Source organism: Euleptes europaea, chromosome 2 (assembly GCF_029931775.1).
Source record: "Euleptes europaea isolate rEulEur1 chromosome 2, rEulEur1.hap1, whole genome shotgun sequence".
In the NCBI taxonomy this organism is placed as follows: Eukaryota; Metazoa; Chordata; class Lepidosauria; order Squamata; family Sphaerodactylidae; genus Euleptes; species Euleptes europaea.
The window spans coordinates 130,328,978-130,354,250 of record NC_079313.1 but is presented as its reverse complement, the minus strand read 5'-3'; the positions used below and the strand labels follow the sequence as shown (position 1 = coordinate 130,354,250).

Below are 25,273 nucleotides of genomic sequence, written 5' to 3'. Positions count from 1 at the left end.
GAGAGATGAGATACCTTTTATCCGGCTAGAGAACAATGCCCGCCTATTGGGAAAGGCGGGTAGAAGGTTATAACTAGGCCAGCACTAAACTTTACAACGCTAAAACTTCGGTTCTGCTTCCTTCTGTCTCTCGTGCATGCGCGCACGTACGTTGAAATGCATGTTGTGAGCTTTGTGTGATGGAAGCCTTTTGGTTGTGTTGCTTCTAAAACACTGTGCATGCTGTGGGTGTGCTATAAATTAAATTCTTAACGTGTTACTTATTTACTTCATTTATATCCTGCCTTTATCCCCAGCGAGGACCCAGAGTGGCTTACATCATTCTCCTCTCCTCCATTTTGTCCCCACAACAACCCTGTGAGGTAGGCTAGGGTGAGCATGTGTCACCAGCCCAAAGGTCACCCAGCAAGCTTCCTTGGCAGAAAGGGGATTTGAACCGGGGCCTCGCAGAGCCTAGTCCGACACGCTAACCACTACACCACACTGGTTTTCGAGATATGTTTACGTGTATGCATGCAAATCTAAGTTTAAACAGGCAAATATAATGAGTTATTGGTTTGCAATATTACCTTTCTACTAAAGTTCTCAATGCTGTTTAACAGACTTTATAGCAGTAAAGAAAAAAATAATAAAAACCTTAAAGACTAATCACAGAAACGTCCTTAAATAGCAGCAACAATAGTATTTTCCCAAGGAGGTAAGAAGAAGAGTTAATTTTTATATGCCGACTTTCTCTACCACTTAAGGAAGAAACAAACCAGCTTACAATTACCTTCCCTTCCCCTCCCACAACAGACACCCTGTGAGGTAGGTGGGGCTGAGAAAGAGCTCTAAAAAGCTGTGACTGGCCCAAGGTCACCCAGCTGGCTTCATGTGTAGAAGTGGGGAAACTAACCCAGTTCACCAGTTTAGAGTCTGCCACTCACGTGGAGGAGTGGGGAACCAAACCCCATTCTCCAGATCAGATTCCACTGCTTCAAACCACCGCTCTTAACCACTATACCACACCGGCTGCCAGTAAAACTTCAAAATCCAGGTCGGGGGGAAGAGAATCCACCTACTTTTGAAAAGAGGCCAGTAACCCTCTAGAGCACTGGTTCCCAACCAGGGGTCCGTGGACCCCCAGAGGTTCGCGAGAACTAAATTAAGGTCCGCGAAACAAAGTTATAAACCCATAATAAATTAATATTTTCAATTAAAAGTTCTCTATTATTATTATATATATATATATATATATATATATATATATATATATATATATATATATATATATATATATATATATATATATATATCCACTCAAATATTATTCTAAGTTTAATGTTTAACTAACAGTTATGATTAAAGTTTATTTTCAAATTGTTGGAATTTTTATTTTGAACCTTGGGGTCCCTGCACCGAACAAAAAAGTCCTAGTGGTCCCTGGTCAAAAAAAGGTTGGGAACCACTGCTCTAGAGTAGTGGTCTTCAATTGGGACCCTCAGGTAGGTTGCCAACCCCTTCCTCTTGTATTGCAAGCCCTTCTATAGCCACTACTTATTTGTTTGCTGTTGCCGCTTTTTAAAAGGATTTCCTGCTAGCGTGCATGCGTGGAGAGACGAAGGGCCACTTCCAGCAGAATAGTAATGCAAGGGGTGAAGAGGATTTCTTTATAGCAGGGCTCCTATTCCTGTCCCACGGCTGTGATGTCGTGTTACTTCCTGACCCCTGCTTGTAAATCACTGGGTCCTGGGTCTGGAAAATAAGGCGTCTGTGTCCATGGAGGGAGAGAAGCGTGGGCTTGAACAGAAGACACATCTCATAAACGAGTATGGGAAAGTTTGAGAGCTGGAGTGAAAACTTGCAGAGCTTGGTAATCCAAGGGTAGCTTTGACTACCCTTCACTCCCCCCCAAAAAAGCCACATGTTTGCACACTGCAAATAAAAATCATAGACTTATTTCCCATAGATTCTCACAGCCAAGGAACTGCTACAGTTTCTAAAAAGGAATGCTTGGTGTTTAATTTTTAAAAAGGCCTCTTTGGGCTGACCTGCCTCCATATTTTCTGTCCTGTTCCGTCCTTTTTTTAAAAAAAAAATACTTTTTATTGCTTTTTCCATAAAAATACATTTCTTATTCGGTATTCCATATAGCTTATCTTTCCATATATTTATGAATAATATTGCATAGCTTAATACATACCTTCTTAATCAAATACATATAATAATTTGAACTTCCCCGTCAACTTCCTCTAACCCATTCTTAATCTGGTTACTCCTTTATATTACTATTTATCTATTCCTTCTGAGCTAGTATATATTTATTTAAAATTGTCTTATTTCTTTCTAGTGTCCATATATACTCCATGACTTAGTAACCCAATCTCTATTATATTCAATTAGCATTAAAGAAATTTAAAAATATTATTAGGATACATAATTACTCCGTCCTTTTGTTCTAAGGCTAACAAAAGAGAGGGGGTCTGGAGATGAAGAGAACAGGACGCTCTCTGGCTGCGTTGCCAGAACTTTTAATGAATCCCTGCAGAAATTGGCAGGATTTGCAACGGCATCCAAGATAGCTGAAGGCGCTGCGAGCTGACAGGCAATGAAAGCATGAAAAATGTGTTCTTGCGAGGCCTCGGTGTAGTGCCAACGCGGAAGAGAAGTGTCTGGCAAGGAAGGCCACCAGGCGAAATTTCTTCCCGGGGCTTGGAGAACACCCACGACAAGTGAAAACCTGCATTGGTGAAACGCTATAAGAAATAATACCTAACTTTCACAACCATGCAGGCTGCAGCTTTTTCTCCGAGCCGAGTTGAGGATTGCCAGCGTGCTGAACCGCCCCTGGGTCAGTTTGGTGACCACAGAGGCCAGAGTTCATCGCTGTGTTTCCCAGGGCAAGCTGCCCTTGGTTCTAAAAGTGGTCTTCGTGCAAGGGATGGGAACGGTGTCAATATTTATTTTGCGCCGTGCTAAAGATCCCTGCTGTTAGGACTTTGCAATTTGCAGTTCTCAATGGAGCAGCGGGATCCTCATGCCAACTGCATGTTCTGGCTTTTGCTGTGATTGGGACTAAACCCTTTGGAGGGGGGTGCAAGCTGGAGGGAGCCAGGGTGGTGTAGTGGTTAGGAGCGGTGGACTCTAATCTGGAGAACCGGCTTGGTTTCTCCACTGCTACACATAAAACCAGCTGGGTGACCTTGGGCTAGTCACAGTTCTCTTAGAGCTTTCTCAGCCCCACCGACCTCACAGGGTGTCTGTTGTGGGGAGGGGGAGGGAAGGGGATTGAAAGCCGGTTCGATTCTTCCTTACGTGGTGGAGAAAGTCGGCATATAAAAACCAACTCTTCTTCTTTCAACCCCTCTGCAATGATACTAGTCTGTATTACTTGGCTTTGGTAAGGATTACCCTACAAAATGAGACATCCTGCTGGATAATCTAAAGTCTTCTGTATCACTTGTTGCATCTTCTTGATTCTTCCTTAAGTGGTAGAGTCGGCCTATAAAAACCAACTCTTCTTTTTCTTCTTCTTGGATGGGAGACTACCAAGGAAGACGGGTTGCTATTGCAGAGGAAGTCAATGGCAAACCACCTCTGCTCATCTCTTGCCTTCAAAAGCCCATGGTTCTTGGGTTGCCATGAGTCAGTAGGGATTTGTTAACACATTATTATTATCTTTTTTTAAAAATAATGTTTTTATTTTCAAATTGATTTACAATCTTAATTATTTTTCAATTCATAAAGTACATAATGTAAAAGATTTCTATCTTATCTCTAAGCAAGTATATATATATTTAACTTCCCCTCTCCCCTCCTCAGTCCATTTAATATCCATGATTCTCTCTTTGTATCCAATTCTAATTCATTATAATGAACCAAAACAGTCAATCCTACATTACATTTTTTAACTTTGGTAATTTAGTTACTCCTAACATTTTGAATTAGATTAATTCATATCCCTTAATATTTCCCAATTTAAGTTCAGTTGCATAATATGTTGTCCATGCCTCCCATTCTTGCAAAAATTCAGTATTTTCTTTTTGATTTATTAATGCAGTTAATTTTGCCATTTCAGCCACACATTATTATTATCCACGGCTTCTGAGGAAAGTTTGGTGCGTCCAGTCCAATCGTGCCCTCCTTCTCCTGTATAACCCTTGCCCAACTGAGGTCTCTTCTCAAACCCCACGTAGTAAAGAGCTGTCTTGTTTGGGCCTGTGTGGTAAAAGAGCACATCTTTTTTCTTTTTCTGTGTGGGTAATAAGTAAATGTTTAGTCTGTCGGGCGACTTTTTACCACTGGCATTTCTTAGTCTAAGGATCTCCGTATTTGTAGATAAACTAGGGGCTGTTGAGCTGCAGCTGACCTCATGGAAACCATGGTCATTGCTTCAAAAAAAAAAGAAAGAAATCCCTGCTTTGGAGGGCTACTTTATTGCTGTGGATGCTAGAGTTGGGAGGTGTTTGTGGGGCTGACGTGGAACCAATTTGGTGGAAACATTCAGCTTAAATACATGCCAAAATGTTTCTCACGCGGTCCCTTCTCCCAGTTCACCACAGGTTTCAAGCAAACATGTGGCTAGGGCAGTGTGTTTATAATGAACTTTGGTCAAAGAGAACGGGAGGGAGGAAATTATAAGGGCACACTGTGAACCAGCTTTCAAATGCCACATGCCCACAGACGTTGGGTTATTTTGAGACGATGCCGAGAGTGTGGCTTGCTCAACATTCAGCGATAGCAGCATCAAGACTTGAGTTATGTGCATTAGGCCTTCACAGAGGGTTGAAGGGCTTGAAGGGCTGTCACGTAGAGGAGGGTGCCGGGTTGTTTTCTGTTGCCCCAGAAGGTCGGACCAGAACCAACGGGTTGAAATTAAATCAAAAGAGTTTCCGTCTAGACATTAGGAAGAACTTCCCAACAGTTAGAGCGGTTCCTCAGTGGAACAGGCTTCCTCGGGAGGTGGTGAGCTCTCCTTCCCTGGAGGTTTCTAAGCAGAGGCTAGATGGCCATCTGTCAGCAATGCTGATTCTATGACCTTAGGCAGATGATGAGAGGGAGGGCATCTTGGCCATCTTCTGGGCATGGAGTAGGGGTCCCTGGGGGTGTGTGGGGGGAGGTGGTTGTGAATGTCCTGCATTGTGCAGGGGGTTGGACTAGATGACCCTGGTGCTCCCTTCCAACTCTACGATCCGGTTCAAGACCACTGCAATAACGCGAGTCACCCCAGTTTTTTTTTTGTTTCCCAGGGCATATAAAAGTTATGTTTACACTATACCATAATCTGTTAAGTGACAGATGAACCTCTTGGTCCTCTTCTTGACGATCTTAGGTTTCATGAGGGGCCTGGGGACCGGCATGGTGACAGTCCACTAAGGGCGCCTCCAAAACGTCTTAAGTCTAAATTTCATTGGTTTATAAAATTAATGGCACCAAATCAATGGGATTTTAAATATAATATTAGGCAAGCTTGGCAGTTTCAAAATTGTAATTTATGTTTTTCGGGTGTTGACCCCTAGGAATTGTGCGGGAGCACACGTATGGTTTATTGATTTGTAAACCCGGGCGTAATAAAAACATAAATACATGTAATAATCAAGTTGTGAATTCACTGTGAAGGTCAAATCAAAACCAAAGCTAGATTTCTTGTGTAGTCTCCTTTCTCATGATGGAAAGGATATTGTAATCTCCAGTCTCATTGTGGAACTGACAAGTAAAATAGAGGAGGAGGGGGACAATGTAAGCTTGTGGAGAAAAGTGGGTGAGAAGAAGTAAATAGGTAATGCAAATGAGGCTATGAAGAGTGATCATAAAACTCAGATCTCTGCTGTTTCAACCGAACTTAACACTCTTTTCACAGTCATGTCAAGGGACTTGGCTCTGTCAGTGCATCAGGAATGTTAAAAAAGCATATCATAGAATCATAGAGGGGGAAGAGGCCATAGAGGCCATCTAGTCCAACTCCCTGCTCAATGCAGGATCAGCCTAGACCATCCCTGACAAGTGTTTGTCCAGCTGCTGCTTGAAGACTGCCAGTGAGGATCTCAACACCTCCCTAGCCTGGTCGATTCCACTGCTGAACTACTCTCACTGTAAAAAAAATTATTCCTTGTGTCCAGCCGGTACCGTTTTCTGTCCATAATTTATACTCATTAATGAAAGTCCTATCCTCTGCTGCCAATAAGAACAGCTCCCTGCCCTCGTCTAGGTGACAGCCTTTTAAATACTTGAAGAGAGCAGTCATGTCCTTCCTCAATCTCTTCTCTAGACGAAACTCTCCCAAGTCCCTCATCCGTTCCTCCTAAGGCTTTGTCTCCAGGCTCTCCCCTGTACCCACTCCATTCTGCCCACATCCTTTTTAAACCAGATGCTATATCGTCTCCAAATGTTTACAAGTATTATCATTGGAAGAATCTCCGCAGAAAGCTCTGATACGATTCAAATATAACATTTGAAACACTCTTGAATTTTTTTCCCCCAGAAGGAAATTTTTCAGTTCGAATAGGTGTCGCTCTTGGGGCATACGATTCTCATGGGGTAGATCTTAAATTTTGTTGACTAAACGTGAGTGAAAATAAGTGTGCTAGATAAGAGCACGCTTTGAGGCACGGGAAGAACTTTCCAGTCATATGTTTCTTGGCGGGGGGAACCCTCACATCATTTGGTTTTTGTATGCATCTTTATCCTGGAGTAGAGCAGATTCAGTACATCATCTTTGGGACAGGAGCCAAACAAATCTCAGTTGCTTAAACAGACACTGATTGTGGCTTTTATGTGCCTTCTGGACACGATCTCATAGTGACAGCTACCTCGGGCTTCTTAATGCGGATTTTGGATTGGACACTTACCGGTGTCCAACCTTCCTACTTCCGAGTAGCTTAGGGACAACATATATGGCTCCCAGCATGGTGCAGTGCTTAAGAACTGTGGTTTGGAGAGTTGGACTCTGATCTGTAGAACCGCGCTTGATTCCCCACTCCTCCCACATGAGCAGTGGGCTCTAATCTGGTGAACTGGATTTGTTTCCCCACTCCTACACGTGAAGCCAGCGGGGCGACCTTGGGCTAGTCGCAGCTCTCTCAGCCCCACCTCCCTCACAGGGTGGCTGTTGTGGGGAGGGGGAGGGAAGGGGATTGAAAGCCGGTTTGATTCTCCCTTACGTGGTGGAGAAAGTGGGCATATAAAAACCAACTCTTCTTCTTTCAACCCCTCTGCAGTGATACTAGTCTGCATTACTTGGCTTTGGTAAGGATTACCCTACAAAATGAGACATCCCGCTGGATAATCGAAAGTCTTCTGTGTCACTTGTTGCATCTTCTTGGGTACCAGCCAAGATGTCCCATCCTACATCCCAGCCATATAATCATATGGGTGGGGGAGAGGAATCTGCCAGCAATCTGTAACCAGATAGAACACAGATAAAAATAACTTCTGTTTAATTGGGTGCTGACATTAGTACAGTGACTCAGCTATTAAGGAAGCTGGATAAAGGAAACTGCAGGCGGCCAAGGATTTGAGAGATGCAGGTCCAAATGCCCACTCAGCCATAAAGTTTCCTGAGTGACCAGCCTTGGACCAGGTGTGCATTCTTGAGCTCACCTGCTACACAGGGTTACTGTGAGGCTAAAACAGGAAAGGGAGAAGAGGAAGGAGAGTTGGTTTTTATGTGCCAACTTTCTCTTCCACTTAAGGAAGCATCAAACCAGTTTACAGTCACCTTCCCTCCCCCTCCCCACAACAGACGCCCTGTGAGGTAGGTGGGGCTGAGAGAGCTGTGACTAGCCCAAGGTCACCCAGCTGGCTTCGTGTGTCGGAGAGGGGAAACGAATCCAGTTCACCAGATTAGCCTCCACCGCTCACGTGGAGGAGTAGGTAACCAAACCTGGTTCTCCAAATCAGGGTCCACCGCTCCAAACCACCGCTCTTAACCACTACACCTTGCTGGGAGCCATCTACGCTGCCCCTAAGCTTAGAAGAAGGTTGGAATAAATATTGGCTTGGATCCCACCAGATATCTCCTCTGATGTCAGGATTTTCATCAGCATATAATGGTTTTTATTATATCTTGGTACAGCCCAAAATACCTCCACCATGCTGTTCTTGGGGAATCCCCAGAAAAAATATGAAGGGAGAAATTGGTGAAACCTGCCCCCTTTCCATCAGTGCAAACCCTCCACGGAGTCCAACCCACATGGGAGATGGATAGATCCTTGTAGTGGCTTAAGAATTCTTAAGGGTCAGACAAAAATCAGGGTGACCCAAACTGCTCACGTTTCCAAAAATCTTGTGTTTTCTGTACTGAGTAACTGATGGCACGGCCTTTCCGTTATAAAATCCCTCTCAAGATGGCTTATGAACTTTAAACGTGTGAATAATTAGCTCCCGTGTTTGGGGGAAGTGTTCTTTCCATCTCCTGTGACCTTCCATGGGTTTGTTCTTGGGGCCTGAGGTTGGTATACTCTGCAGCTGCAGTGTAACATCCTACCTCTTTTATTTTGTAGGAATGGACAGAAAATAGACTCCGCTTGGCCACTGGTCAGTTTCTGGTGGGTAGAAGAGTTGGTTTTTATATGCCGACATTGGGGGTTACCGCACTTTGTATTCCCAGCAATGTATTAAGAGTTTGAAAATGTTATAAAAAAAAACATCGCTTTAAAAGGGTTTTTGGATACCACGGCTTATAAATGGTTGGAAGACGTCTTCACAGCTAAAGGGGCCAAACAAAGTGCGAACAGTATTTTTTATAACGTTTTCAAACTCTTAATACATCAGTGGGAATACATAGAAAGTGCGAACAGTATTTTTTATAACATTTTCAAACTCTTAATACATCGCTGGCAATACAAGTGTGGTAACCTTTTCTCTACCACTTAAGAATAAAACTGGTTTACAATCAACTTCCCTTCCCCGCAACAGAGGTATGTGGGGCTGAGAGAGCTCTAGGAGAGTTGTGACTAGCCCAAGGTCACCCAGCTGGCTTCAGGTGGAGGAGTGGTGAAACCAACCCAGTTCACTAGATTGGCGTCCACTGCTCATGTGGAAGAGTGGGGAATCAAACCCGGTTCTCCAGATTAGAGTCCATCGCTCCAAACCATCACTCTTAACCACTACACCACATTGGCTTACTACTGCCCTTTGGTGGTTCGTCTCCTTTTAAGAGCTGTGAGCTACATGAAGCACTGCTATTATTAATATTCAAGATAATCTAGAGTTAAGAGAGGACCAGTTTGGTTTTGAGCAGTGTACAGTCTTAAGGTTTGACATACGGGTGTCAACAGAGGACAGGGGTGGGTGTGTGCCGTCAAGTCACAGCTGACTCATGGCGACCCCGTAGGGTTTTCAAGGTGAGAGACGTTCGGAGGTGGTTTGCCATTGCCTCCCTCCACGTGGGCTGAGAGAGTTCTGAGAGAACTGTGACTGGCCCAAGGTCACCCAGCAGGCTTCATGTGTAGGAGTGGGGAAACCAACCTGGGTCACTAGATTGGTGTCCGCAGCTCACGTGGAGGTGTGGGGAATTGAACCCAGTTCTCCATTTTAGCAGACGTTGCTCTTAACCACTCCACCATGCTGGCTCTCAACAGAGGACAGGTAGGTAGAAATAAGCAAGAGGAAACATTAATTCTGGTTGCACTTAGGCTTAGTATCAGAGGGGAAAGGCCCAAGGGTACACGGAAACTGAGGGATGTTGTGAGGAGGGATTTAAAGTAAGTAACAGAGGTGGCTTCATGTGAGTTTTTTGGGAAGCAATTCCAGTATCTGATCCTGCAAAGTGGTGCTCTAAAAAAAAATCTAATCAAAAGAAAATAGTACATAAGGTTTTACGGAATCATGGCACTTTGTGTTCAATCTTCGGTAAATTGAATCCTCTTCTTTGCAAATGTATTTGATTGAGGGCTTCCTATTTGCCTTTTATAAAAAGTCATTCCACAGAGCCGCCGTCCAAATTACTTTATGCCAGTCCGTTAACGGGCAAAAAAATCTTTGTTTTTCAAGTGACTGTTGGGTGCCCGCGTGCTTTATTTGTCAATAAGGTACCAAATTATATCATCAATTCAGGGTCTTTTTTTATAAAAAAAATCCAAACAATGATTCTTTAAAGGACCATAACAATTCATGGGCTCCAGTGGAAGGATTTCCATCAGTGGAATGGGGGACTTTCATTCTTCCCCCATCTTACTACAAACCAAAGGGCCCCTTGAAATGCTGCTCCTGAAGAAGAAGAGTTGGTTTTTATATGCCGACTTTCTTTGTCTTATAAGGAGAATCAAACCAGTTTACAGTCTCCTTCCCTTCGTCTCCCCGCAACAGACACCTTGTGAAGTAGGTGGGGCTGAGAGAGTTCATTTGGAACTATGACTAGCTCAAGGTCACCCAGCTGGCTTCGTGTGTAGGAGTTGGAAAACCAACCTGGTTCACCAGATTAGAGCCTGCTGCTCATGTGGAGGAGTGGGGATTCAAACCTGGTTCTCCAGATTAGAATCCACTGCTCCTAACCACGACACCACGCTGGGAGACAAGGAAAGCTCCGGTCTGTGGGTAAATCTGCAATGGGAGGTGGAATCCAGCAAGAATCCCCTTCTGTGAGTGGGAATTTATTGCTGGGTCCAACCAGCAATACAGTCAATAACTGTATCTCTTTCCAGGAAGTCATACTTGTTCGGCAACCCCAAAACATGAATTATGCCTGCTTTTGCCAACTATACCGACCAGCTGCATTGCTCAGATTATCAGTTCTGCAAGGCGCTTTGTGCAGTCGTATGCTTGAGCGCATTCTCTCGGCAGCCCTGATGGTTAAAAATGCTGAGTGAGTATTCTTGTCTGTGCTCCTGAAAAATTCAGAGCTCATTTGTGGGCCAGGGGGATCTGAGATGAGTTTTTTAAACAAATCACGCAAAAACGAAGACACTTACAGAGTTTTGTAGCATAACGCTCATCGCCTGAATTAGACGGCAGACAAGGCCTCTGTGCTGGAACGCCGCGAGAGAGATCAGCAACCCACATCTGCTCAGTTGCAGAAGGCAGATGCAGGTGAGCTGGTGGTTGGCAAAGATGCCTGCAGGTTAGGGATAGTTCTTTAACTGGCCCTACCCATTTTGCTGGGGGCGTGGGAGTGAGAAAGTCCTGCCTGTTCCAGCTAGTAACCACCAGTGCTTATATAACCGTGTGAGTTGCAACTGAAATAATAAATATCCTTGTTTCCCATCTATGGCAATCTAGCCAGAACGTTCCCATGACCCTTACAGGGTCAGATGCTGGCATTTTTAGTCTCCTGAATAAGGTATTTTTAAAAAAGGCTTATTCTGCATTTGTGTGTGGATGTGATTTAATACTTCTTTCCCGCCGCTCTCATTTGGTCTTTCAACTGGGGAGATGCCCAATTGGTTAGTGAGTGTTTCTTTTGGGGGGAGTCGAACCATATATTATGAGGGAGGCCTTCACTTCGAAAAGGATGTGGACAGAATGGAGCAGGTGCAGAGAAGAGGGAGGGGCCTTGGCTCAGTGGCAGAGCATCTGCTTGGCATATAGAAGGTCCCAGGTTCAATCCCCAGCATCTCCAGTTAAAGGGACCAGGCAAGTAGGTGATGTGAAAGACCTCTGCCTGAGACCCTGGAGAGCCGCTGCCGGTCTGAGTAGACAATACTGACTTAGATGGACCAAGGGTCTGAGTCAGCGTAAGGCAGCTTCATGAGAGCGACGAGGATGATCAGGGCCTGGAGAGCAAGCCCTACAAGGAAAGTCTGAGGGACTTCATAGAACCATATCGTAGAGTTGGAAGGGGCCATACAGGCCATCTAGTCCAACCCCTTGCTTAACGCAGGATCAGCCTAGAGCAGAGGTGCCCACGCTTTTTGAGTCATGAAGCACTTTTCAGGAGAACAATTCGTCAAGGCTGTCAAAGATAGGACATTTTGGAGGACTTTCATTCATAGGGTCAATATGAGTCGGAAGCTACTTGACGGCACTTAACACACACAATTTGTCCCGGAGCACTAATTTTCACCTAGCGCCTATATACTAAACCGAATGACAGTAGTATTTTTCTTTACAGTCTCTTCACAGAGCACTAGGAGATGTTTCGATGAGCACCAAGTGCTCTTTGGAGCACAGTTTGGGTTCCTCTGGCCTAGAGTATCTCTGGCAAGTGTATAGACTTGGGAATGTTCAGTCTGGAGAAGAGGAGGTTGAGGGGGGACATGCTTGCTCTCAGCTGAAGTGATTGCATAGTACATTTTAATGTTTTTAAATGCTTTAACATTTTAAAATGGAGAGGAGAGGGAGTAATTTTATACTTTGAAGTTGTACTGGATTGATGAAACAGAAATTCACAGGCTGTGGAAATAAAAGTTTCTAGAGACGCTCGTTGTTTTTTAAAGGCTAGAATGATCTTCCTCGATTTTAGAAGCCTGTTTTAGTATATGCCCCAGCTCTCCTTTGCGGATATTCCTCCACTGCTAAAGTCTTATTCTTCATGAAGTTTGACATTTATATTCACTGTACAATATGCCATTAAATTTGATGAGCAAAAGCTTCATTACGGATATGGCTTTCCGTGTCTCGAAATAAAATCCCTCTTGCTTTTAGTGCTTCGCTTGCCAGAACTGCAGAGCTGTAACAGTGATGTATTGGCACCCAGGCCTGATATTTTAATTAATATGTACACCTCTCTCCTCTCCCCCTCGTTCCACCCAGACCCTCCGAAATTTCCTTGTAAAGATTATATGCACTGTGTCATCGCTGTAACAAACTTTATGTTATGGAGGGACTCTCTAACTTTTGCAGTGGGTGTTTCTCGGGTTTTATGATGCACAGATGAACACATGAAGCTGCCTTATACTGAATCAGACCCTTGGTCCATCAAAGTCAGTATTGAACCTGGGACCTTCCGCATGCCAAGCAGATGCTCTACCACTGAGCCACAGGATAGTCCTGCATATATTTGACTTACTATGAACTTGTGTGTGACACACTCTAGTAAGACTCGCAACAACCAGTGTTTGGGCTGCAGAGACTGCAAATTATTTATGAACATGTCAGTCACTGAGTGGCATATTTTCAGTTATGCAGCTGGACTTCCATATCCTGGCTCTTTGCTGATCCCTTGTTCTGAATGTTGACGTGTTTTGGCTCATTACTTATAAAAAAAGATGCAGACCAAGGGGCTGGGGTTTTTTTTCTTTCTCTTCCCTTTGAAAAGGATGGGAGATGCAGACTGGGTTTTTAAGCGGAGGCTGTGGGGTCCTTCTTAATGCGCTCAGGACTTAAAGCCCCTTCTGTCCCACCGGGGAACAAGCGGGACCGTGTGAACCTGATGCTACCATTCTGCGGCAGCACAAAGAACAAAACTCGGTACTGGGGGCGGAATTCCTGACGCTCTTAGCTTTGGCCTTTTTAAAAATGAAATGAACTTTCTAGCGTTTGCAATTGCAAAAATGCAGTTGAAAGAGGGGAGGGTATAGCGTTCTGTCAATAGTACGTAGGTCCCAGGTTCAGTCCTTCATATCTCCAGTTCCCAAACATCTTGGCTAGCAGGATGTTTTTCTGTATGAAGGGTTGTCATATAGAGGATGGTGCCAAGTTGTTTTCTGTTGCCCAAGAAGGTCGGACCAGAACCAACGGGTTGAAATTAAATCAAAAGAGTTTCCGTCTAGACATTAGGAAGAACTTTCTAACAGAGCGGTTCCTCAGTGGAACAGGCTTCCTTGGGAGGCAGTGAGCTCTCCTTCCCTGGAGGTTTTTAAGCAGAGTCTAGATGGCCATCTGCCAGCAATGCTGATTCTATGACCTTATGCAGATCATGAGAGGGAGGGACACCTTGGCCATCTTCTGGGCATGGTGTATGGGTCACTGGGGGTGTGGGGGGGAGAGGTAGTTGTGAAATTCCTGCATTGTGCAGGGGGTTAGACTAGATTACCCTGGTGGTCCCTTCCAACTCTATGATTCTAGGACTGGGAAGATCCTGCCTGGGATCTTGGAGGCGTCATTACTGGCCTGAATGGACCAGGGGAAATGTTACGTAACCCATAAAAAACACCTTCATATAAGTATATTAAATGCTTTGGACAATGCCTTGGAAGTCACAGGGGCGATGGAATAAGATTTTCAGGAGCCGGAGACAGGGCTTGATTGTCTTAACACAGCTCTACTTTCTTCCCTACGGCCAGAATAAATTAAGCCAAATAAGACTTACTCAAGTTGCATAGTTTTATACAGGTCAGAATTCAGCTTGTCTTGGCTCTGAAACTGTTTGCTGAGAGTGGGGTTGATGTTGTTGTTTTTAATTGGCACAGAGGACACACAGCCCTGGGAATAGAGATCCAGTGTCAGTCTCATGGCAAAGAGTGCGAAGCCGCTGGGCACACCAAGCCAAGTAGAAATCCTGCATTTGCTTGGTCAACAGGGTGTGATGGCTCCCCATTGCTGCTCTTTGAGCTCCTATCTTGGGCTCCAGCTTCCCTGCAGGGGCTCTGGGCACAGCTGAACTTTTGTCTTTCCCAGTTTGAGCATTTCTCAGTGTTCCAGTACCTTCCCCACCCATCAGCTCTCTCCTCTTCCTGCAAGATTCCCAGTTACTTCTGTGGCTAGGGCCAGTGTTTCTGCTTCCCAGGCATGGCTACCATTGGCCAAGAACGGCTTTTGTAGGTCTTCCATAATATTGTAGCCTGGGACACCCCAATGTTTGTGTTTTTTAATCTGCTTCTCAGCCAAAAGTGGTTCATTGGAATTAAGAACATAAGAAAAGCCCTGCTGGATCAGAGCAAGGCCCATCAAGTCCAGCAGTCTGTTCACACAGTGGCCAACCAGGTGCCTCTAGGAAGCCCACAAGCAAGGCAACTGCAGCAGCATTATCCTGCCTGTGTTCCACAGCACCTAATATAGTAGGCATGCTCCTCTGATCCTGGAGAGAAAAGGTATGCATCACGAGTAGTATTCTTGTGAATGAATGAATGGTTTTATTTGCATTTAGCCATAGGCCATTACAAACATGTCAAGGATACCACAGATACATAATAAAGGAAATATAAGATTAATAAAATTCTGGATTGATAATAAATATAATTATGCTAAAATATACATAATAAAACTATGCTAAAATCAATGCATTCAGAGAAATAATAACTAAAACATGAGTAGTATTCATTTTGACTAGTAGCCATGGACATGTCCACTCTCCTCTCAAAGCCTTCCAAGTTGGCAGCCGTCACCACATCCTGGGGCAGGGAGTTCCACAATTTAACTACGCTAAGGGATTCAAACGGCATTCATATTCAACATAAATATTCCACATGGAGGGATTCAAACGGCATTCAAATTCAACATAAATTTTCCACATGGAGGGATTCTTGGCACTGAAAGAGATGGAAACAAAAAATAAAATGTCAGTGTATACAATGAATTAATTAAAATGCTAAAAGGTTAGGTTTTTTAAAGTAATAAAATGGTGAGTTAATAATTTGTCCATGTAAGATGGGTCTTCCTAAATAACTTCTTGAGTGTCCAAATTCATGTGAATGTAAAGAGATTGTTTGACTTGGACTCTGTTCCAGTAATGAAAGGAATGGATGAAGATATTTAGCCTGAAGAGAAAACTAAGAGGGGATATGATAACCATCTTCAGGTACTTGAAGGGCTGTCATAGAGAGGATGGTGCCAAGTTGTTTTCTGTTGCCCAAGAAGGTCGGACCAGAACCAACGGGTTGAAATTCAATCAAAAGAGTTTCCATCTAGACATTAGGAAGAATTTTCTAACAGTTAGTTAGAGCGGTTCCTCAGTGGAACAGGCTTCCTTAGGAGGTGGTGGTCTTTCCTTCCCTGGTTTTTAAGCAGGGGCTAGATGGCCATCTATTAGCAATGCTGAATCTATGACCTTAGGCAGATCATGAGAGGGAGGGCATCTTGGCCATATTCTGGGCATGGAGTAGGGGTCGCTGGGGGTGTGGCGGGGAGGTAGCTGTGAGTTTCCTGCATTGTGCAGGGGGTTGAACTAGACCCTGGACCTGACCCAGATTAGAGTCTGCCGCTCATGTGAAGGAGCGGGCAATCAAACCCAGCTCTCCAGATTAGTGTCCACTGCTCTCTAACCACTATACCACGCTGGCTCTCTGGCCCAGTGCAGCCCATTCTTGGGATAATTCCAGCCGTCAATTAAAAATGTACATTGTGATTGTGAATCAGGAAACAGCGATAACAACAACCAACTGTGTTTCATGATCAGCTCTTTTAGCGGGCTTAAATCAATCTTCAGGCCTAGAAAACAAAATAAGGATTCCTTCCAAAGTAAAAAGGGCCTCAGTTCCTTCAGGGCTAGGAATCGCAAGTCTCTGCCTGAATATGGGGTTGGGCCCCTACACCGATGTGCACTAACAATTCTGCCCCTGTCAAAACAGCTTAGCTGTTTGTGACAAGTTGCAAGAGAGGTCCTCTGTTGGTATGTGTCAGCTAAAAATAAAAAGGGGATAAAATCTGTAGACAAATGTCCATAATCACGCAAAGTGTTGCCACCTTCACTGCTTGCAAAATGCTGCTGTGATCTGATTAACTGGTGTGTGTCTGTTGCTGATAAGAGACGGGTTTCGCAAGGTATCTCTTTTTTTTTACCCTGTAGGCAGAGATCGTGCCTTTGTCCAAAGTAGAAACCTAGACACAAGCCACATTAAATCTTTTATTAAGACCAGCCACAGTAACCCAAGAGAGATTTGCACACTCTTTTGTGTATTATGTTCATTTATTTACTTTATTTAAAATATTTGTTAGCAGCCTTTCTCTTTTACGGAACTCATGGCGGCTTACAGTATAAATATTATGTGGCTTTTGTGCTTGGATTGCATTCTTCGGTTTTTTAAGAGAGTGTATTTTATAGGAAGTAGGGGCTGCAAAGTTTCACTAAAACAATTAGCGGATCAATTTATCAGTAAGATAATGTTGTGACCGGTGAAAGTGGGAGTTAAGGACATTCTTGGCATCCTTCAGAGTGAACTCCTGTCACACAACTGAAAGCTGGTTAAGAAACATTTATGCAATCTTTGTTGGCCCCTAAAGTTCATTTATGACCTTTTTACCTCTTTCAGGGCTTAAAGCAGCAGTGGGAAAGTCTTTCCAATGGGGGTGGTGGGGTGAAACAGTGTGAGCGGAGGGGAGCCTGTCTACTAAGTTTTGTAAGCCCACCCTTCGTCCAAGAGCTCCTTGCAAGAGTACACATTGTTCTTCTTTCCACCATTTTATCCTCAGAATAACTGAAGTAGGTTAAGCTGAAAGATAGTGACTTAGCCTGGCAAGCTTCATGGCAGAACGGAGGTCTGGACCCAGGTGTCTCAGAGCCTAGTCTGAAACTCTAACCACTATAACCCACTGCCTCCTAGACCCCCACCATCCTCGAGCTATGGTCTGGATCTGTATCATCTGTCTCCCTTAGCAGCTGGGCTTTTTTCCAACTGAAGTGCATAGATCTTGGGATTCCCCAGTATTTTAACCAAGGATCTGTTTTACTGTGAGAGAATTGGTTTTGTTATAGAGATAGCCTACCAAAGTTTCTTCTTACTTACCTCACCATATATTAAGTTCCAAAAAGAGACATTGGGTGATGGTACGAGTTGAGTATCCCTTATCCAGACATCCGGTATCCGGACTGACCCGAAAACTGGAGCTTTCAAGCCGGCATGCAGGCAGATCGTGCTGCCCAACCTCTCTGACTTCCGAGAGGCCGGACGGCGTGGATGTGAGTCAGATCCACACCACTCAGCCTCTCCGAAGTCTGGTGAGATAGTCACACCTTTGCTTTCTGGTGGTTCAATGTACAAAAAATTATTTAAAATATTGTTTAAAATTACATTCAGTCTATGTGTATAAAGTGTATATAAAAATAATTGCATTTGTATCCCATCCCCAAAATATCTCATTATGTAGATGCAAAAATTCCAAAGTATTCCAAAATATGGAAAGATCTGAAATACGGACCCCTTCTGATCCCAAGCAGTCCGGATAAGGGATACTCAGCCTGTACTTTTGTGGGCAGTTCTTTTGCACTGCTCACTCACACTTTGTCATTTTTGAAGAACATCTGCTCTACCTTGCTTGCAATGGGATTCAAAAAGTTGTTGGGTTTAGTGAAACTATCAAGGCTCACACCCGAGGAATAACCCACTGCAAACTCCCCAAAGTAATAGCATTTGCTTTCCACTGCTGCGTATTTTACCCTTTACTGCCGAACAGCAAAACTGCTCACAGTGGGGTAGTCAGTCTCGGAGCGCTTGGCATGCTGTTAGGAGAAAAGGGGGGAGAGTAAAATTGCAGCTTTTCAAAATAGGGGTTTTCAAGACCAGGCTCATAGGGTTTTAATGACTACCACACAACAATGCTCTACTTAGTATGATTGATTGTGGAAACTGCTCTTTTGACGCTCTTGCTCCAGAGAGCAATTGGGTATAATTTCACAGGCTAATTCCGAGGCTGTCGTTCTTGACGCAGAGGCGGAATTGGACTTGAAACCCGTTTCCAGCATGGGTAGCTGTTCTACCGTTTTCTCCTCTGCAGAATCCTCAGCTGCAAATGTCACTTGTGTGAGTTCTAATTACCCGGCAGAAATAGCTGTGCTAGAATTCCCTTTGATGCTTCAAGTGAAGTTCAGAGTTAGTAACTTAGACTGCAATTTACCATATTTTTCCATGTATAAGACGCCCCGTGTATAAGACGACCCCTATTTTTTTAACCCAAAATTAAGAAATCAATATTGATTTCTTAATTTTGGGTTAAAAAAATAGGGGTCGTCTTATACATGGGGGCTCCCAGGTGCTTGCGAGTAGTGAAAGAGGCCTGTCGCTCTAGCCGGCTGGCGTCCAGAGTTCAAACCGGTCGCCGCCGGCCCTGCCTGACAGCTCTTCCAGCAGAAGAGAGCAAGTGGAAAAAGAGGCCTGTTGCCTGGCCGGCCAGCGTTCAACATTAAAACCAGTCACCTCCGGCCCCACCTGTCAGCTGTCCGGCGAGGCGGGCGGCGACCGCTTTGAACTCCGGACTCTGGCCGGCCAGGGTGACAGGCCTCTTTTGCTGCTCGCTGTCTTCCCCGCCTAACAGCTGACAGGCAGGGAAGAGAGCGAGTGGGGAAAGAGGCCTGTCGCCCTGGCCGGCCAGCATCCGGTGTTCAAACCAGTCGCCAGCCGCCCCACCCATCAGCTGTCAGGCAGTGTGGGCAGTGACCAGTTTGAACGCCAGACGCCGGCCGGCCAGGGCAATAGGCCTCTTTCGCCACTTGCTCTCTTCCCCGCCCATCAGCTGACAGGAGGGGGAAGAGCCTGCAGTTGGCACTGTAAAGGTAAAGAGTCCTCTGTGCAAGCACTGGGTCGTTACTGACCAATGGGGTGATGTCACAACACAATGTTTACTAGGTAGACTATGTTTAGGGGGTGGTTTGCCATTGCCTTTCCCAGTCATCTACACTTTACCCCCAGCAAGCTGGGTACTCATTTGACCGACCTCGGAAGGATGGAAGGCTGAGTCAACCTTGAGCCGGCTACCTGAAACCGACTTCCATCGAGCTTGAACTCAGGTTGTGAGCAGAGCTTTGACTGCCATTCACCACTCTGCGCCACGGGGTCCTGTAGTTGGCATTGTATCAATGGGAAAAGATGGGTCTTTCTCTCCACTGTTTGAGCCCGAGGGCCACCTTCTATTCATTTGATGCCCTGTCTGACTGATTCTCTTAAGAGCTGATGTTTGAGAGATGAGACAAGGTTATATCCCCTTCTCTTTGATTCATGTTCTCCCTTTCTGTTCAGAAGGAGTTCTTGGGGAGGGGAGCACTCCGAATTGTGATCCACCTCCAGTCCGAAGTAGTGCAGTCCATTCTACCAAGTCTTACCTGCCTCATTCTCTTGTGTGTGCAAGATAACAATGTTCAGGTTTTCCCCTTTTATTTGACCAGAACTCCAGCAAGCAGAAAGGGAACCTAGGGAATTTTCTCAGAGGACAAGGCTTACTCATTAATCTAACTGTGTAGTAGTTTTGGTGCTAGATCGATCCATTCCGGGGAACTGTTGGAAGTTTGCCAGGGGTTCCATGTTGGCAGGCAGGCTACTGTTCTGTCTCTGAAGGGTGCAGCTGCCAAAAGTTAGGTGTGTGTGGGTATTTTTAGGATGCTCAGTTCATTCAGGATAATTGTGAGGTCTGTCATGCCCGGCCTTTGGGTCAGGGAAACTGTGTGCCCCAGAACCCTCTGCAGTGGTCAAGGGTTCCATGACAGAGGTCTAGAGAGTCCTCAGTAGTGACTGGTCAGTTGGGGAAATGTTCCTGGAAAGAGAGGTCTGGCAACAGAGTATTGTGTTCAGTTTTGGGCACCGCAATTTAAGAAGGATGTAGACAAGCTGGAACATGGCCAGAGGAGGGCAACAAAGATGGTCTGGAGACCAAGTCCTATGAGGAAAGGTTGAAGGAGCTGGGTATGTTTAGCCTGAAGAGGAGAAGACTGAGAAGGGATATGATAACCATCTTCAAGTACTTGAAGGGCTGTCATATAAAGGAGGGTTCCGAGTTGTTTTCTATTGCCCCAGAAGGTCAGACCAGAACCAACGGGTTGAAATTAAATCAAAAGAGTTTCTGTCTAGACATTAGGAAGAATTTTCTAACAGTTAGAGCAGTTCCTCAGTGGAACAGACTTCCTCAGGAGGTGGTGAGCTCTCCTTCCCTGGAGGTTCTCAAGCAGAGGCTAGATGGCCATCTGTCAGAAATGCTGATTCTATGACCTTATGCAGATCATGAGAGGGAGGGCATCTCTGCCATCTTCTGGGCATGGAGTAGGGGTCACTGGGGGTGGGGGGGCGGTAGTTGTGAATTTCCTGCATTGTGCAGGAGCTTGGACTAGACCCTGGTGGACCCTTCCGATTCTGTGATTCTAACAGCAACTTTAAAGGTGGGGTGCGGGGGGGGAACTACTAAACATATAGGTCTGCTGTTGTAGTAAGACACCTTGCGGATCTCAGAGGCCATGAACTAATACTGTTCGCTCTTCGTGGTGTTGTGCACTTTTGCAGAAGGCGTTTTATCTCCCAGCGCTGCTCTCTAGAGTTTTTAGAAGACATAGTGGAATGTGCCAGTGTCCGAAGGTACTTCTTCAAAAGCAGCATTAACCTTCTCTCGTTGCATGCGTTGCAAGTCCTTTTTTCCCCTGCATCCTCCTCTGAGCTGAATACCCAAGGCCCTGCATGCGAGTGCATTCCAGTCGTACAATCTGCATTGTGTTGTCACTTCTCCTCCTATGTCGGGATTGCTTGATTGCATCTTTTCTTTTTCCCTCCATTATAGAACCAAGCACATATCTGGCTCGCCAAGACACAAAGGCTTGAAGAAGGTACACTTCATCAAGAACATGAGGCAGTACGACACAAAGAACAGCAGGTAACCTTGTTAACAGAAGAGTTATCCAGTGATTATGGCAAATGTTCCTACGCCAAGGATATGCCGAATGTTCGGAAGTAAATATTTTTCGTGCCAAATGTTCAGAATCAAACGTTTATTTGCACTGAAAGTCTGTTTTGAGAGAGCAGAACTTTATACTCGGTGAGGATTTCTTTTTCTCACTAGATTATTCTAGCCACTCAGGGATCACATAGGTAGTGTGGGGACATCAAGCCTGGGAACCAATCAGATTTCACTGCTTAGAGATGTCGCTGAGAGCAAACAGAGCTCTTAAGTGCCACTAATCTGAATGGAATGGGAGAAGAAACATATCCAAGGTAATAGAGTTTCTTTCTCCTCCTCTCCCACACAAAATATGGCGACACTTCTGTATCCCAGTGGTGTAGCTGCTCAAGAAAATGATGGAGCGGTGGGAAAACTTATGCGGCTAGTATGGTCAAACTATACTTGGCAGTTTCAGCAAGAGAGAAACTATGATTTTCAGGGCAGAAAGAGGTGGTAGTGGGGGGCAACAACGCAGTTACTTGCAAAATGTATTTGTCGAGCCGCTCTGAGCCCAGTTTTGGCCGGGGAGAGCGGGCTATTAAACTGAAATAATAATAATAGACAATGTTGTTCTGGTGACAAAGCCCTTCAAAGCAGCCATTTCCAAATTAAGTCCAAACTTGAAGCCTCATTGTTGGGGTGCCTGCAGTGGTCATTTAAAGTGGATGGAGATGAGTGAGACCATTGGTCTGTCTGGACTCGTATAGTCTAATCCAGGGGTCCCCAACTTTTTTGAGCCTGTGGGCATATTTGGAATTCAGACACAGGGTTTGGAATTTGGAAATCAGACACAAAATGGCTGCTGCAAGAGGTGGAACCAGCCACAAAATGGGTGCTATAGCTTACTTTCAGTCACCCAGTGAAGATCCTTGTGTTGCGGTGGCAGCTGCTGCTAAAGCAACATTTAAAGGCCGGGAAATCAAATAAATAATAAAAATGTGCACAGCCAATACAAAGCCTTGCTGGGCAAAAGCCCTATCCGGCCATGCCCACTTGCAGAAAACACTTGGCAGGTACCAGAAGAGGTGTTGACGGGCGCCATGGCATCCATGGGCACCGCAGTGGGGACCCCTTGTCTAATCTGACTAGCGGCAGTTCTCGAGAAAAGGTCTTACCTAAGACTTAACTGCCCAAGATGTTTAACTGGAGATTGCAGGAGGTTGAATTCTTGGCATTCTGTTTGTGAAGCACAGGCTCTACTGCTGAACTGTTAGTCTTTCTCTGTTAGGTTAAAATAGCAGAGATGGTTAATGGGTGACTGTGCTCCAGTTCACAACCTAAACAAAGACAATATTCCATTGCTGAGTTGCGTAAGTAAAAAAAAAAAATGAGTTCCAACAGGTGGCCTAAAGCTGTTCAATGAAAAATTGAGTTAAGTGGGCAGTTAGGAAGGCTGCAGACAAATATAAAATACTACTGATGTTTCGTATTCTGTTTCTTGTCTCCTTGTAGGATAGTATTAATTTGTGCCAAGCGAACTCTGTGTGTGGCTTTTTCTATCCTGCCTTATGGGGAGAGTTTACGGATCAGGTGAGTGATAGTTGGTTTTAGGTTTCGTTAAGACTGTTTGCATTTACACACTGAATACTGCATTTGGAAGCAACGTGCTTGCATTTACCCACTCGTAAATGAAACACATCACTTCTAAATGCAGCATTCTGTAGGACAGGGATGGGGAACCTTTTTTCTGCCAAGGGCCATTTGGATATTCATAACATCGTTCGCGGTCCATACAAAATTATCAACTTAAAAATTAGCCTGCTATGTTTGGTCAAACATTTAACCAAGAGGCATGACCGGAGATGGCTCCGAGTGTGTGCCACATAGAGTGACTCGCTTTTGAGCTCTCCTGTCCCCAGCTGGGCCCAAGAGATTCAGGCAGGGCAGCATCCTTCTGAGCTAGAGATCTGCCAGGACCCATGAAGGGCCAGACCAATGATTCCGCAGGCCATATACGGCCCCCGGGCCTGACGTTCCCCACCCCTGCTGTAGGATATACTTACAAATTGAGTTGAGTGCATACATTTGCATGAGGGACACAGGATCTAATAGCTTGTGTGCACCCAGCATGCTTGAGGGTTTCTTACTTGAGGGTTTCTCACTTCTTACAAGTAATTTTCTCTGCCTGATTGCTGCAATAGAAAGTCTGGGAATATTAGGCAGTGTTTGGCTTCGATATCAAAAGAAGTGCAATAAGCATCACATGAAGCTGCCTTCTACTGAGTCAGACCCTTGGTCCATCAAAGTCAGTATTGTCTACTTAGACCAGCAGTGGCTCTCCAGGGCCTCAGGCAGAGAAAGTCTTTCACATCACCTGCTTGACTAGTCCCGTTAACTGGAGAGGCCGGGGATTTTTCTCTTGAAAAGTGCTCCATGACTCAAAAAGCATGGGAACCACTGCTCTAGGCTGATCCTGCGTTAAGCAAGGGGTTGGACTAGATGGCCTGTATGGCCCCTTCCAACTCTATGATATGGTTCTATGAAGTCCCTCAGACTTTCCTTGTAGGGCTTGCTCTCCAGGCCCCAATCATCCTCGTCGCTCTCGTGAAGCTGCCTTATACTGACTCAGACCCTTGGTCCATCCAAGTCAGTATTGTCTACTTATACTGGCAGTGGCTCTCCAGGGTCTCAGGCAGAGGTCTTTCACATCACCTACTTGCCTAGTCCCTTTAACTGGAGATGTGGGGGATTGAACCTGGGACCTTCTGCATGCCAAGCAGATGCTCTACCACATGATTAAGAAGCTAGAATAGTCTACAATAAAGGGAAAGTTTTGTAATTCTATCAAAATGGCTATATGTTCACCCAGAATTTGTTTGTTTTGCGTTTTTTCTATTCTTTCATTTTATGTTTGTTATGTTCTTGTGTTTTACCTTTCTCTGTATTTTATTCTTGTTTGTATTCTTACCGAAACGCAATAAACATGTATCTCTAAAATAGGTGCTGTTTGCAGGGTGAAGGAAGGCAGTTACCAGTTGTGGGTGGGAAAGGCATGCTCTTCAGAGGCAGCTGTGGCACAGCCTTGCCTCAGAGCTCTTGAAGAAGCCGGCATGGTGTCTGGAGGTTGGGCCACGGGAACTGTTTAAATGTCCGTGGTCTCAAACACTGCTGCCTGCTCTTGGCAAACGCTTCCCCCGTCTTGTTCCCACCCAGAAATAATAATAGGTTGCAGCTGGAAGCTTTCTTCTTTGTTCCTTTGTTCAGAACAACAAAGACAAATGTTTATTTGTCTGCAGATCCCACTGCGTTGGATGTTTAAACATTTGACCGAAAGGGGTGGGGCTCTGCCTGTATGCTTCCTTGCTTAAAATGTGAACTTTTTTCTCACTTCGGTGATCTTGTTTGGGAAGCAAGAGGATTCCCAGCCAAACAGAAAAAAAGGGTAACACCTCCTAAACTAGGGCTGTCAAACTCAATTGTTATGAGGGCCAGATATATGACACAAATGTCACTCGGTTGGGCCGAGCCGTGCTTCGCCAGCCCAGATCAGGACTGGGGTGGGGTGGCTGCCTCGGCATGTGTGTGGGCCAGATAAGAGATCTCAAGGGGCTGGATCTGGCCCTCGGGCTTTATGTTTGACACCCCGTCTTAAACCATTAAAACATTGTCCTGTCTGAGCTGTTGTGCTGCTGGTTGCTACTTGACTTCCTCGTGCTCTTTCACGAAACTCTTCGGTGTAGAGGGGTGTTCCTTTTTTTGACTCACACTGTTGATGCCTGCTTGGGAGGTTCTTGTGATCTTGTGCCCTAGATCACAAGACCAGTGCAGGGAAGCAGACTTGCTCAGGTATGTAGTGGTTACAAGCGGTGGACTCTAATCTGGAGAACCGGGTTTAATTCTCCGCTCC

General features: G+C 45.1%; 1 protein-coding gene across 1 annotated transcript in view; it reads left to right on the top strand.

The window, feature by feature from the left end:
- Nucleotides 1-25,273, top strand: part of CABLES2 (Cdk5 and Abl enzyme substrate 2) — a 50,173-nt gene that overhangs the window by 9,557 nt on the left and 15,343 nt on the right. Inside the window, exons 3-4 of the mRNA XM_056845124.1 lie at nucleotides 21,268-21,360; nucleotides 22,879-22,956. Of these exons, the coding sequence (XP_056701102.1) occupies nucleotides 21,268-21,360; nucleotides 22,879-22,956 (171 nt within the window). The remainder of the gene's footprint in view (nucleotides 1-21,267; nucleotides 21,361-22,878; nucleotides 22,957-25,273) is intronic.